Source organism: Dasypus novemcinctus, chromosome 14 (genome assembly GCF_030445035.2).
Source record: "Dasypus novemcinctus isolate mDasNov1 chromosome 14, mDasNov1.1.hap2, whole genome shotgun sequence".
Lineage (NCBI taxonomy): Eukaryota > Metazoa > Chordata > Mammalia > Cingulata > Dasypodidae > Dasypus > Dasypus novemcinctus.
Window position 1 is genome coordinate 81,261,267 of NC_080686.1, and position 14,540 is coordinate 81,275,806.

The 14,540-nt window shown below is 35.8% G+C and overlaps 1 protein-coding gene across 1 annotated transcript in view; it reads left to right on the top strand.

Moving 5' to 3' along the window:
- Nucleotides 1–13,992, top strand: part of MED30 (mediator complex subunit 30) — a 51,606-nt gene extending 37,614 nt beyond the window's left edge. Inside the window, exon 4 of the mRNA XM_004471437.5 lies at nucleotides 13,600–13,992. Within this exon, the coding sequence (XP_004471494.1) occupies nucleotides 13,600–13,695 (96 nt within the window). The 3' untranslated portion in view covers nucleotides 13,696–13,992. The remainder of the gene's footprint in view (nucleotides 1–13,599) is intronic.
- The last annotated feature ends 548 nt before the right edge of the window (nucleotides 13,993–14,540 follow it).

Here is a 14,540-nt window from a genome sequence, read left to right on the forward strand (position 1 = left end):
CGCTATCGTTCAATTCTCTGAGACCCTGTTTAATTTCTCTATCTGTTTTTTTTCTCTATCTGTTTATCTTTTCTCTATCTGTTTTTTTGGGTGTTTTTTTTTTAAGATTTTAAAAAAATTTCTTTCCCCTTCCCTGCACCCCCCCCCCCCCCCCGAGTTGTCTGTTCTCTATGTCCCTTCGCTGTGTGTTATTCTGTGCCCGCTTGTATTCTGGTCAGCGGCACCTAGAATCTGTGTCTCTTTTTGTTGTGTCATCTTGCTGCCTCAGTTCTCCATGTGTGCGGCGCCATTCCTGGGCAGGCTGCACTTTTTTCATGCTGGGCAGCTTTCCTTTTGGGGCGCACTCCTTGCACATAGGGCTCCCCTATGCAGGGGACACCTCTGCGTGGCACAGCACTCCTTGTGCGCGGCAGCACTGCACATGGGCCAGCTTATCACATGGGTCAGGAGGCCCTGGATTTGAACTTTGGACCTCCCAGGTAGTAGGCGGATGCCCTATCCTTTGGGCCAAAGCCACTTCCCTCTATCTCTTGTTCTGTCTCTTCAAGTTCAGTTGCTCTGTCTTCTTTCTTCTGCCATGGAAGTATGTTTTTGTATGCCTCTAATTTTTTAATTTTTTTACAAGATACTTAGATTACACAAAATGTTACACACAATAAATAAGGGATTCCCATATGCCCCACTACCCAAACCTTCCACCCTTCCCTACATTAACAACTTCTTTCTCTAATATATTTTTAATTTCACACATTTTGTTATTCATTCCCCTACGTTGTTATTTTTTGTGTGCAAACTTTCAAGTTCTTTTTTGTTTCTCTGTGTCTTAATAGCCTTCTTATGATTAGCCATATTTTCCTTCAATTCCTTGGCTTGATTTAGGAGATTTTTTTGAACATCATTGATTAGTTGTTTCAGATTCTGCATCCCACATGATGTTTAATTTGTTCCTTTGACTGGGCCGTATCTCCCTGTTTCTTAGTATGGCTTGTAATTTTTTGCTAATGTCTAGACATCTGATTATGATGGTATGTTTATTGTGATGATCCGTATCTCTCCCTTGCCCGGTTGATTGTTGATTGGCTTTGTTACAGATCTTCTTTGATTCTTTGTTCAACTTATTTTGAATCTTTAAAATTGCCCATCTTTAATTTAACAGGATCAGGGACCTACTTTTGGGCTATGGACAATTTCCAAAGGGCCCTGGGTTGAAGGATAGGAAAGATGCCAAAAAGAATTCTTATTTCTACCTGCTCTTCTGCATTACTCGTTTCATTTGTCTTGTCTTTGAGTTCACTGATTCTTTCTTCTGCCAGCTCCAATCTGCTCTTGAAATCCTCTTGGCAGTTTTTCATTTTGGTTATTATAATCTCCAATCTCCAGTATTACTGTTTGGTTCCTTTTTTAAATTTCTGGTTTTTTGTTAAGAGTCTCATAATGTCCATTGTTTTCCTTGTATCCTTTAGCTCTTCCTCTGTATTATCCTTTATCTCCTTAAGCATATTGAGGGTCTTTTTTTAGTTAAATTCTTTGTCTAGTATGTTTCAAGTCTTGTCTTGGTGAATGATTTCTGAATTTTGATCTTGTTCCTTTGGCTGGATCACTTCCTGTTTCTTTGTTTGTCTTGTAATCATTACACACTGTACATTTTAATAGTTTAAGGTGTTGATTGTGGAATTTACCCTCTGAAATGTCTTTTCCTTAAGTTTTTATTAAGCTAGTGATATGACAAAGATTTCCTTGAGTGCCAGGAGGTAACTAAAAGAAACAAAGCACTGCAAAAAAAAAAAAAAATATCTTTTACACTCTTTGCAAAATGACTCTGAGTTGGCTGACAGTCTCATTCAAAGTTTAGCTCTCCTTTCAAGAATATCAGCCCAAGGCAAATGTGCAGTGCAGGATCCTTTCCATCCTTTCTGAGTCTGTGTCTTGTCCTGGGCTTTTGCATGCTGGGACTCCTCCACTGTTTACAGAAATTTGAATACTCCGCTGTATGACTTAGAACCAGTAATCCTTTGCCCCAGGCTACTTTGACTTAATTTTTCTTACACTACCTTAGCTGCCTGTAGGCTGCTTCTGATTACAGGACAAGTTTTGGGAGTGCCAGCCAGAACCAAGTTTCCTGGTTGAGTCTTTCAGGTTGCCACAGGATGGATTGGGACTGACATATAGGCACCTCACAATACACATCAGGGTTACTCTGCTCCCTGCAGAACAGAGCCAGGTACACACAATGGAACTGCAAGCTGACTTCATGCCACACTAAGGAGGGGGTTTGGGAAGCACCAGTAAGGGTGCTATGAGCTCATCCGTTTTTTTTTAGAGTCCTTAATTTTTTTTTTACTGTTTAATTTTACTTTTAAAGAAGCTTTTGATTACATAGATGATACATTGAAAATATAGGGGGATTCCCATCCTCCCCTATCATACTTTTCCCCACTAACACATCCTTCATTAGTGTGGTACATTTGTTACAATTGATGACTATGTGTTGAAGTGAAGCATTGATACTAACCATGGTCAATGGTTTACATTATAGTTTACACCTTGCACTGCACATTTTTATAGGTTTTTTTTTCTTTGTAATGCAAAACTATATTTAGGACAAAACATACCCTACATTAAAAAAATTATTTTATCAAAACCAAGTATCAGTTGTCGGAGTGACGGACCCGAAGGGTATCGGGAATGAAAGACAAAGAGAGATTGGGATCAGGGGTTCTGAGAGCATTGATTTCTCATGCTCATCAGACAAGTTTATTAACATCAGGGGCTTCTTTATATACCCCAAGCAACCGTGATAACTAGCAACTATTCTAGCTAACTATTCCCATAAGTTTGTTAATGAAAACACAGTGCACAGTGGATAAGAGAGTAACTAAAGCCTAAGATGTTCTATTATGTTATTGAAACAAATATACTCATAAATCTTGTTGCCCAGGTTACTTGAGATATCAAGTCTGGGTTCTGCTGGAATGTTATGTTTCCCAGAGAGATTAGCCACCTGCACGTACATCTCCAGGGACAGCATGACCCAGTGGTCAGAAAGTAACTTGCTTCCATGGAAACAACATGCCTTTGTTTCCCACAATCAGTCATAATTGTTTATGATTTTCAGTTAATGGTACATGTTGAAATTATACTTTTCAGAAGTCTTGATAGCATCCTATATAGTCTCCCCATTTCAGCCTGTTTTTCAGTAGACACAGGTTCTTCTAGGCTTTTTCTTTTGGCTCCCCTTCTGTGAATATTTGTATTTGTCTACATAGGCTTTAACAAGATTTGCCACTTTAGTAGAATTTACTTCTCCACTTTTACTATGACAAACTTTATCTATGCTTTCCGTACAATCTCCATATATTCTTCCTTTGTGATATATGTAGGTTTTGATGTATAATAGCTGGTATCCGTCATTGCATTGTCATTCAGAACAATTCCAATGTTGCAAAAATGCCCCATGTTACACCTATTCTTCCCTCACCCTCCCCTCAGAACCTTTGGTGAGCACTGCCTTCATATCAATGTTACAAGCTCTTCCACTACTAGAATAATAATGTCTACTTTAGTCCTCATTTGCATTTCCCCCTTATGTTTGTCATTCCTCCGTCTTGAGGATTTTAGGATGGTATTGCTCACTCTGCTTCCAGTTGAAAGGGAGCTTAGATCCAATGGGGCAGATGGGTAGAACTGTCTTGCTTGCAATTGTGGATACTCTTTTTGGGACAGTTATTGTCCATCATCCTTTTGTTAGTTGTCCTGGACGAGTGCGATGAACTGGAGAGTAGGTGTTGGCTGCAACCCTGCTGAGAGTCAGGGCTCAACCGGCATAAGAACAGACCAGAGGTTTAAGTCTCTGGGACATATATTTAATGAGCATAGTGCTAATTATAGGTTCAAATAAAAGGGACAGAAGAGCCATGTGTAGAGAAATTATAAATGGGTTTAATTTTGTTGCATTGGGGAACATATGTTCCAAGGTAAGGCCCACTGACAGGGTGCCAAATTCCTGAGATTGGCTGCTCTGCCTGTAGTGTCTAGATGTCTTTAGAGCCCTCAGTTGCATCCCTGCTTGAGGCACTGTTATCCAGTGCCACATCAGTTGTTTTTTAAAACTGTGTTTTCTTGGTATAGTACTCACCCAGTTATTGCAACCCATTAACTGTTTTCCAGAATTACAAGCAAAATAGTCCTGCCAGTTTTTGCTTTTTTTTTTCTTCCAAAATTCTGTGGGGAATGGCACTGTGAACTGTCTTATTTCTCCGTCTTGGTCCAAGGCAATCCCACAACTTTTCTTTTAAGGATGTGTTTTGCTCCCATGACTTGACTTTTCACATTTTAGTTTCAGATATTTGCGAAAACTCTTTCTTTGATTAACCCACTTGGAGCTCTTGAATTTCCTGTTTCAAGTGCTTTTTAACTTTGGGGTAAAACATGTTTTAGTTAACATGATATTGAACTGAAATTATTACAAAGAGGAAAGAATTAAGTTAGATATTTTAAATTAATCAGGTTTTAACTAAGGTCTTCATTTCTATAGGAATTTATTTTTTTTTTAAAGCGTTTAGAGGGAAAGTATATTCTTTCATATGGCAGTATCATTTGATGGCCTCATAACTCTCTTTTACTTCCTACATGGGAATTTATCTTCTTGTATATTGAGAAAAGAGTGAAGAATTAGGCAATGAGCAGAGATAAGAAGATAGAGATTTAAGATTTGGTTAACTCAAATTGAAGTCCCCAAAAAACAAGGCAGAAGAGAATAAAGTTAATAGCTACAAAGCAAGCAAAGTGGGGTTTTTTGGCCCTCTGGGGTTTTTCCCGCTTCCTCCTGAAAAGAAGATGAGCAGAGAGAGCACACAGAGAGAGCACACAGTGAGCATAAACAATGAGGTAGGGGGAGGGGGAGGATAAACAAACAAAATAAGTCTTTTAAAAATATGTATTTTAAATTGTTGCCTAGAGTTGAATAATACCTTGAAAATACTACACATTTTTTGGTTCTCTTTGTTTTTAAGAAATAGAGGATCATTTTAAATAAAATAAGTATATCAGGATTTCTAAATGAGTATCATGTTGAAAGTAGTTTTATTGGTAGCCTGTACATTTATTCAAGTGATGGGACCATAAATGGAGCCATTTGCAATCCCTGAAGATGCTTTTGTTGTTTTTATTTTTGTTTTCAGAAAAGTTGTAAGTTTACCAAAAAAATCATGCAGAAAATAAAGAGTTCCCATATAAACCCCCACATACCCACCCACAGTTTTCCTATTTACATGTTGTATTTCTGTGGTCCCCTTGTTACAATAGATGAAACCATGTTATAATAATGCTAGTAACTGCCGTACATAGTTTATATTAGGTTTACTGTTTGAGCGGTGCAAGTCCTCTGTTTCGTTTTTTAAGAAAATTCTATTCTAGTAATAAATATACAACCTCTTTTTTTTTCCTTTTACGCACATTCAAATATATAATTCAGTGGTGTTAATTACATTCAAAATGTTTTTACCATCACCACCATCACCAAAACTTTTCTATCAACCCAAAGAAAACTTCTTTACCAATTACATTAATTCCCTCCTCCTTCCCATATCTTGGTCCTGGTAACCTATCATACTCTAGTTTCTGATTGTATGCATCTGCAACCCCTATTGTTTTTTTAAAGCAATTTTACTGGGACATATTTACGTAACATACAGGCCATCTAAAGTGTACATTCAGTGGCTTTTGGTATAATCACAGACTTGTGCATTCATCACTGCAGTCAGTATTAGAGCATTTTCATTACTCCAAAAAGCAAAAAACCCACTCTTTAGCAGTCACTTCCCCTGCCATACATATATCCACTAATCTAATTTCTGTCTCTATAAATTTATATAAATGGAGTCAAACAATATATAGTACTTTGTATCTGGTTTCCTTCACTGAGCAATACTCTCTTTATAAGTAAATGATGAAGAAAAAAAATATATATATATTACCAGTTACTCCAGGCCATAGTTCACTTTAGGTGTATTTTTGCTCTTAATATCTTGTAATACAAATGTACATTTTTCTGATTCATGGAAGAACATTTTATATATGTACTATTAACCACACTCATCATCCGCAGTTCTTGTGAGTATATGCATAAAAGTGGGACTGCTGGGTCATATGAAAGATCTATATTTAACATTCTGAAGAACCATCAGTCTTCCTTAGTGGCAGCACAATTCTATAGTCCCACCAACATTAAATAAGCATTCATAATACTCCTCATCCTCTCCAACACTTATGGTTTTCTGTGTTTTTAATAGTTGCTATTCTAGTAAGTGTGCAATGATATCTCACTGTACTTTTGATTTATTTTCCTAATAGCTAGTGATAGTGAATATCTTTTAGGGGTATATTTGCCATTTGTATTTCCTCTTTGGAAAATGTCTGTGCAAGTCTTTTGCCCATTTTTTAATTCAATTGTTTTTTTATCATTGAGTTTTAGGATCTCTTTTTGTATCATGCATATCAAATCCTAATTGGATATGTGATTTCCAAATACTTTATCCCATTGAGTAAGCTGCCTTTAAACCTTCTTGACAAAGTCCTTTAGAGCAAAAAGTGTTTAATTTTGAAGTCCCATTTACCTACTTTTCTTTGGTTGTCCGTGCTTTGAATGTAAGATTTAAGAAACCACCTACCTCCAGATCTTGAAGATGCTTTCCTGCATTTTCTTCTAGGAATTTTATGTTCCTGGCTTTTTATATTTAGGCCTTTGATCCATTTTGAGTTAATTTCTGTATAAGGTGTGAAATAGGGGTTTTCTTTCATTCTTTTCAATATGGATATCCAGTTCTCTCTGAACCGTTTGTTGAAGACACTATTCAGTCCCAGCTGAGTGGACTAAAGTCTTGTCAAAAATTAACTGACCGTAGAGGTGAGGGTCTGCTTCTGAACACTCAGTTCAATTCCACTGATCAATATGCCTATCTTTATGCCAATACCATGCTGTTTTGACCACTGTAGTTTTGTAATATGGTTCTAATTGGGAAGTGTAAGTCATTCAACTTTGTTCTTTTTAAAGATTTTTTTGGCTGTTTGGGGACCCTTTCCCTTCCAAATAAATTTGGTCATTGACTTTCTGTTTCTTCAAAGTAGAGTGTTGGAATTTTAATTGGGATGGTATGGAATCCGTAAATGAACTTGGGTAGGATTGACCTCTTAACAATAGTCAGTCTTCCAGTCCTGGAACACCTAATATCCTGTCATTTGTTTAGGTTTCCTTTAGTTTCTTGTAGCAATCAATGTTCTGTAGTATCCTTTATGTCCTTGGTTAAATGTATTCCTAGATATTTGATTCTTTTGGTTGCTTTTGTAAATGGAATTTGCTTCCTGATTTCCCCCTCACATTGTCCACTACTAATGTATAGAAACACCACTGATTTTTGCATGTTGATCTTGTATCCTGCCACTTTGCCTAACTTTTTTTATTAGCTCTAGTAGTGTCGTTGTAGATTTTTCAGGTTTTTCTACATATAGAATCATATCGTCTGCAAATAGTTAAAGTCTTCTCCCTTTCTGATTTGGATGCCTTTTATTTTTCTTGCCTAATCGTTCTACCTATAGCTTCTAGTACAATGCTGAATAATAGTCGAGATACAGGGGCATCCTTGTCTTGTTCCCAATCTTAGAGGGAAAGCTTTCAGCCTTTCCTCATTGAGTACAAATTGGCCAAGGATTGTTCATATATGCCCTGCATCATATTGAGGAAGTTTTTTTCTAGTCCATCTTTTAAATTGTTTTTATCAAGAAAGGTTGTTGGATATTGTCATATGCCTTTTCTGAGCCAACCAAGATGATCATGTGGTTTTTCCCTTTCATTTTATTAATGTACTGTAGTTCACTAATTGATTTTCTTGTGTTGAACCACCCTTGCATACCTAAGATAAAACCCAGTTTTATTGTAGTATGTAATTCTTTTAATGTGCTGTTGGATTTAATTTGCAAGTATTTTTGTTTAAGGATTTTGCTTCTGTATTCATTAGAAAGATTGGTCTATAACTTTCTTTTCTTATAGTGTCTTTATCTAGCTTTGGTATTAGAGTGATAGTGGTTTCATAGAATTAGTTAGGTAGTGTTCCCTCCTTTTCAGTTTTTTTGGAAGAGTTTGAACTGGATTAGTATTAGTTCTCCTGGAAATGATTGGTAGAATTCACCATGAATCCATTTGCTCCTGGGCTTTTTCTTTGTTGGTTTTTCATGACTGACTCAATCTCTACTTGTAATTCATTTTTGAGGTCTTATATTTCTTCTCGAGTCAGTGTAGGTAGGTAGTTTTGTGTTTCTAGGAAGTCTTCCATTTCATCAAAATTGTCTAATTTGTTGGCATACAGTTGTTCACAGTATCTTCTTATGATCTTAATTATTTCTGCTTGTTTTTATTTGTATCTTTTTTTCCCTGTAATTCTAGATAAGGGCTTGTTGATTTTACTAATCTTCTTGAAGAGTTAGCTTTGGGTTTTGTTGACTCCCTTCTTTTTGTTGTTATGTTGTTTTCACTTTCATTTATTTCTGCTCTAATCTTTATTTCTTTCCTTCTTTTTGTTCAGGGATTAGTTTGCTGTTCTTTTTCTAGTTCCTCCAGGTTTGCAGTTAGGTCTTTGATTTTAGCTCTTTTCTTTTTTAAATATAGGTATATAGGACTATAAATTTCCCTCTCAGCCCTGCCTTCACTGTATCCCATAAGTTTTGATATATTGTTTTCTCGTTGTCATTCATCTTGAGATATTTAATCTCCAGATGTTTGTGAATTTCCCCATTCTCTGCCTATTGATTTCTTTATTCCATTATGTTTAGAGGAAGTGCTTTGTATAATTTCAATCTTTTTAAATTATTGAGGCTTGTTTTGTGACCTAACCTGTGGTCTGAAGTGGAGAAGGTTCTTTGAATGCCTAAGAATGGATATCCTTCTGTTTAAGGGTGTAGTGTTCTGTATATGTGTATTAGGTCTAGTTCATTTATTATATTACTCAAGTTCTGTTTTCTTACTGATCTTCTCTCTAGGTATTCTATGTATTTATGAGCATAGTATATTGAAGTCTCCACCTATTGTAGAAATGTCTTTTTTTCCCTTCAGTTTTGCCACTGTTTGCTTCATGTATTTTTGGACTCTCATGTTAGGTGCATAAATATTTGATTGTTATTTCTTGATGAATTACCCCCTTTTATTAATATATAATAGCCTCCTTTATTTCTTACAACATTTTTGCATTTAAAATCTATATCGCCAGTGGTATGTAGGCCAGCTCTATTTTGGTTACTGTTTGCATGGAATATCTTTTTCCAACCTTTCACTTTCATCTTGTTTGAAGTATCTTGTAGACAGCATATAGGTGGTTCGTATTTATGTATCCATTCTGCCTATCTGTTTTTTGATGGGGCATTCAGTCCATTAACATTTCAGGATTCTCTCTTTATCTTTGGCTTTTGACATTTTGAATAGTAAGTGTCTCAGAGTAGACCTATTTGTATTATGTTTGGAATGCATTGCCCCTCCTTGGATATGAATATTTATGTCCTTCATAAGAATTCAGAAATTTTTGGCCATTATTTCCTCAAATATAATATCTGCCCCTTTCCTAGTCCCTTCTCCTTGTGGGATACCCATGACGTGATTATTCTCAAGCTTTCTTTCAGTTGACATTTATATTCCTAGACTACCCTTTCCAGACACATTCCCATTTATAAACCAGCTGCTATTATTATTATAATGTGCTACCGTCAATGCTTTCCATTTCCGCACTTTTCAGTAAAGTTAATTAAAACTTCGACATACATTAAGCATCAGTAGTACTACAGAACCATCCTCTTATCTCCTAATAACCTATATTGTAGGTTTTAATGCTATGCATTTATCCTTCCTATTTAGTTTATATTAATGAGACCATGTGATATTTGTCTTTTTGTGTCTGGCATTGCCTCACTTAGCATATCTCCAAGATTTCATTTATGTTTTATGTGTCCTGTATGCCTCTAATGTACTTTTAATTTCATTCATTGTCTTTCATTCCCCTAAGTTCTATCACTTTTCTTTGAAAGCTGTCAAGTTGTTGTTGTTTTATGCTCACCCAGTATCTTAATATCCTTTATCTCTTTAGCCATATTTTCTTTCATCACCTTTAGTTGACTTAGGAGATTATTTGAGCATCATTGATTAGTTGTTTTAAATCCTATGTCACATCTGGATTTTTAACTTTTTCCTTTGACTAGGCCATGCCTTCCTGTTTCTTGATATGACTTATAATTTTTTTCCTGATGTCTCTGCATCTGTTTATGTTTGTGAGTTTATTCTGATGGTTCATTTCTCTTTCCTAGGGTTTTACTGCTGATTGACTTTGTTTTAGGGCTCTTCTTTGACCCTTGGTTCAACTTCTTCTATATCTTTAAAATTACCCGTGTTTAAGTTATCCAAACAGGGCCAGGGACCCATTATTGAGGAGCAGACCAGATCCAAAGTGCCCTAGGTATAGGGACAGGAAAGCTCCAAAAAGCCTCATAATATTTTTTTTCCCTTCACTTTCCAAGCCTGCTAGCAGATGGCAGACTTCGGCAAATCTTTCCCTGCAGTCCTAAACAGGTGGAGTGTATCTCTTTCATTCACCACAGGATTGAAACAACGGGAACTTTTCTAGGCCAGCTAGTGCTGTGATTTAAAGCCAGACACTGCTGCCCAAACTCCCCAAGCAGAAGTCATACTCAGCCCTCTGCCATGCCTTCCCTTTCCCAAGAAGGAAAATAGCCACTCCCCTCAGTCAGCCACAGGTTGTACTGAGACTGCTTGCCTCCAGGGTGGGGAATGGATGCCATTCCTTGCATGGGGGCACTGCTTCTTTATCTTCCCATCCCACACCCTCCCAGATAGTTCATGCCACTCCCCTGGTCTGCATTTCTTGAAAACAGTTATTTCAAACAGCTTCTGCTTTTCTTCTTGATGATTTTGTAAGAGAATGAGCCATGCTGCCATCTTCCAGAACTCTTGATACTGATTTGCAAATCAATTCTAAATCACTCGAGAATATAGTTTCATCACACATTAGTTTTTACTATAAATATGATCACTGAACTTGTTCAGTAGATTTTGTCTTTGAATGGTTTTCAGCTGTTTCCAAACAGGTTTTTCATGCTTACAGGTTTGTCACCATTGAGGATATTTAGGAGTATCTATCTCATCCACTTGCCCAATTAGCTTTTTCATTGCAGTTGAAGTCATATTTCTTCCTCTTAAGAACTTTAATTGGTGGTCCCTATTATCCATTAAAGTTCAGATTTATCCTCCTCTCCCTATTTACTCACGACCAACTTCCCAAGATGCCAAACAAAACTATTTTCCCCATCACCTGATTTTGCCAATTAGAAGCAATGTGTCATCTGCTGCAGTTCAACATTATCTTATATTTTTCCTCTGTCATCTGCATTACCAGAATGTATTCTAGTCATTTAGATGCTATTTCCTTGTACTTGATGTTGAATTTCTTCAAGGCAAGGATTGTTTCTTATTCTGCCCACCACCCCCTTTACAATACCTAGTCCAATGCCTGGCATGTAACTTACCCTCAGTAAATATTTATGGAATGAAATGTATATTTCAGGCTCAGAATTCATATCAGAACCTATATTTAAATAACATTGTTTTTAAAAAAAATCAGCTTGCAATCTTTCTTTTCCTTTTATTCCTACCCAATAGCTCTTCTCCACAGCCCTTCTGGAAAATTAGAAGAGGGGAATCTTGATAGCTGAAGATTTTCACTACTAGAGGAGAGATGTCTTAGTGATGGGCTATAGAGTAGAGTGGTGATAAAGAGCAACCATTTTGAAGCCATGAATTAGTTCACTAAAGTAAACTTACAGGTTTTCAGTCACTGTCTCTGTGTAAACTGACTGTCATATATGTATGTACAGATTATATAGATTATATAATCCCATCTCATAGACCAGGAAACTAAAAATAAGGAATTTATTTAAGATGAAATAGCAAGTTAAAGGCAAAATTAGAACTGGAACTCTGATTTGCAACCTGCCAATGTAGCACATTTTCTTTTATAATCCTGACTGCTCTGCTGGTACCCTGGACTGCTGACAGATGTGTCAATGTCTTGGTATTGAGGATCAAGGACTTCATAGGCAAGTTATTGGTCTTCCAGCCTTTCCTCATTTCATCCAATTAACTGGGTCCGTTTTGTTAGGTAATATGCACCACTGCTTAAGTATGTGACTACTACATAGTTAGGAAAGCACAACCCAGAAAAAGGATTATCTGAACTGAACAAGGAGAACTGAGTAACTGAAATACTAACAGTATCTTTTCCCCAAATACTGTTAGAGTGAACTTTAGGGTTGTGCCCTGTATACCGTGTAGTCATATGTTTTATCTGAATTTGTTGTACTAATTCTCTTTTTAAATTTAACTCATAATATTAAAGAGCATTGCTTATCTATTTTCTGATGTTTGCTGGTCCTCCCTTTTAGCTTCCTACTTCCTTTTACTTCTTTTAACTCTAGATGGAGATAATACAATCAATTTCCTTGATCTTTGTTTTTTATTAAAATCAAATTTTTAAATTTTAGGCTTTTTTACAGTGAACGTATATTTTATCTAGGGGTGTTTTAACGTAGTACCTTTAAAATTATGTAGTTAAATATATCTAAATGTAAGGTTTCCAAAGGCAATTGAATAAAATAATGGTTATAATAATAATTAGTAAACACTTTGACCCAATGTTCTGATTTGATCATGCTTTACTTAAGCAGACGTTTTACCATTTAGGATTTGAAGAAAGGATGCTTTAAAAAAGGTTATAAACATGGTCTAGTAGAAACTCATTGCTATAGAAACAGAGACATGTGCCCTATGCATTCAGGGCAGTCAGCAAATCTTAGTTGTAAAGAAGATACTACAGTGGGTACCCTGCCATTTTGTCTCCACTGTTCAAAATTAAAAGCAGATTGCACTTCATACTATGGGCAAACAGTGATTTCTGCCACATCTTTGAAAGAACAACTGCATCAACTATTTTATTATACTTTATTTTCTATATTGCCAGTATATTCTGTGCTTAACAAGTAACATTTGTTAAATGCTAACTATATGCCAGACACTGTTCTAAAAACTACATGTATCAGACTTACTCCTCATTACTCCATGACGTAGGTTCAGTTATTATCTCCATTTTCCTTACGTGGAAACTGAGGCACAGAGCGGTTAAGTAACTTGGCCAAGGTCATACATTTAGGTAGTTAGTGAGGGAGAGGAGTATAAACCCTAGGTATCTCTCTAGCATTTGTACTCTTGACCATCATGCTCTGCCTTTTGTAAAACTTATAGACTTAGGTTTTATAACCATTAAATGTTGAAAGTATTTTCTTTGATGGTCACTGGAAGTGGAGGGTAAAAGGAGATTGCGAAGTGGAGCCATAGCCCTCTGAGGGGTAAATTAGAATTTGAGGCCAGAAATGGATTTAGATTCTGTGCCTGAAGGAATGTGTACCTTAATTTCTAACTTGACATTTTTATCTTTTAAATTCATGGTCTATATTTCATGAAACATGTTTTTGATAAGTTCTTTGTTTCTACAGAAACTCAAACAGAAGAATCAACAGCTGAAGCAAATTATGGATCAATTACGAAATCTCATCTGGGATATAAATGCCATGTTGGCAATGAGGAACTAAACTGATATTTAAATTTCCTGCTTTACACATGCTATACCTTTTTCTATTTTCCTCAAGTATTTTTTCCCTTTGAAAGTAATTTATCTGTTTTTATTCTAGTTACTAATTTAAGTAACCATTTTTTAAAACATGGTTTTATAGTAAAATACTCAATACTTTTTGTAATATTTTTGACTCTGAGAGATTATTGTAATGAACTTTGATAGGGTTTTTGTTTTTTGTTTTGTTAAAATCATGAACTGAATAATTGTCTTCTAAAAGCAAAGTTATGTTTTGTAAATAAAGTTTTAAATTTGATCACTGGATTTTTACCCCTTTAGAAGAAAGATTTAAATGTTATTTCAGGTAAAAATATAAAATTCATTCAATCTGGTACAAATTAATTAAAGATGTAAGTTACCATTTCAGCTCAAGTTTTTAAATTCAATTTGCATTCCAAGCCAGTTAAAATGATAAAATAGTTAATTTGTATATTGCTATAAGTTGTTGGCAATTACTTTTGTCCTGTTCTTCACATGTTCGTTGACTATTACTTTTATCATCCTCGAGTGCTTGGTTTTAATTGAAATGATTTGTCTTTAAAAGGAGAGAGAAAAATGACTTACAGTTGGTACAAATTAAAAATACAGCCACATGTTTATTTGCTACATGCTTTAGGCCAAGAATCCTATCTAATCCCCTTTCTGATGGCTACTCACTTTTCAGATATACCGTAAATTAATCACCAGGCTAAATGCATTTTGAAAACAGCCAATGTCAGCTAAGATTTAGGAGTCTTAAATGAGATAGTTTTATATGGAAAGTGCTTTAGTTGGTCTACAGTAAATCTTATAGGTCCGTGTAGG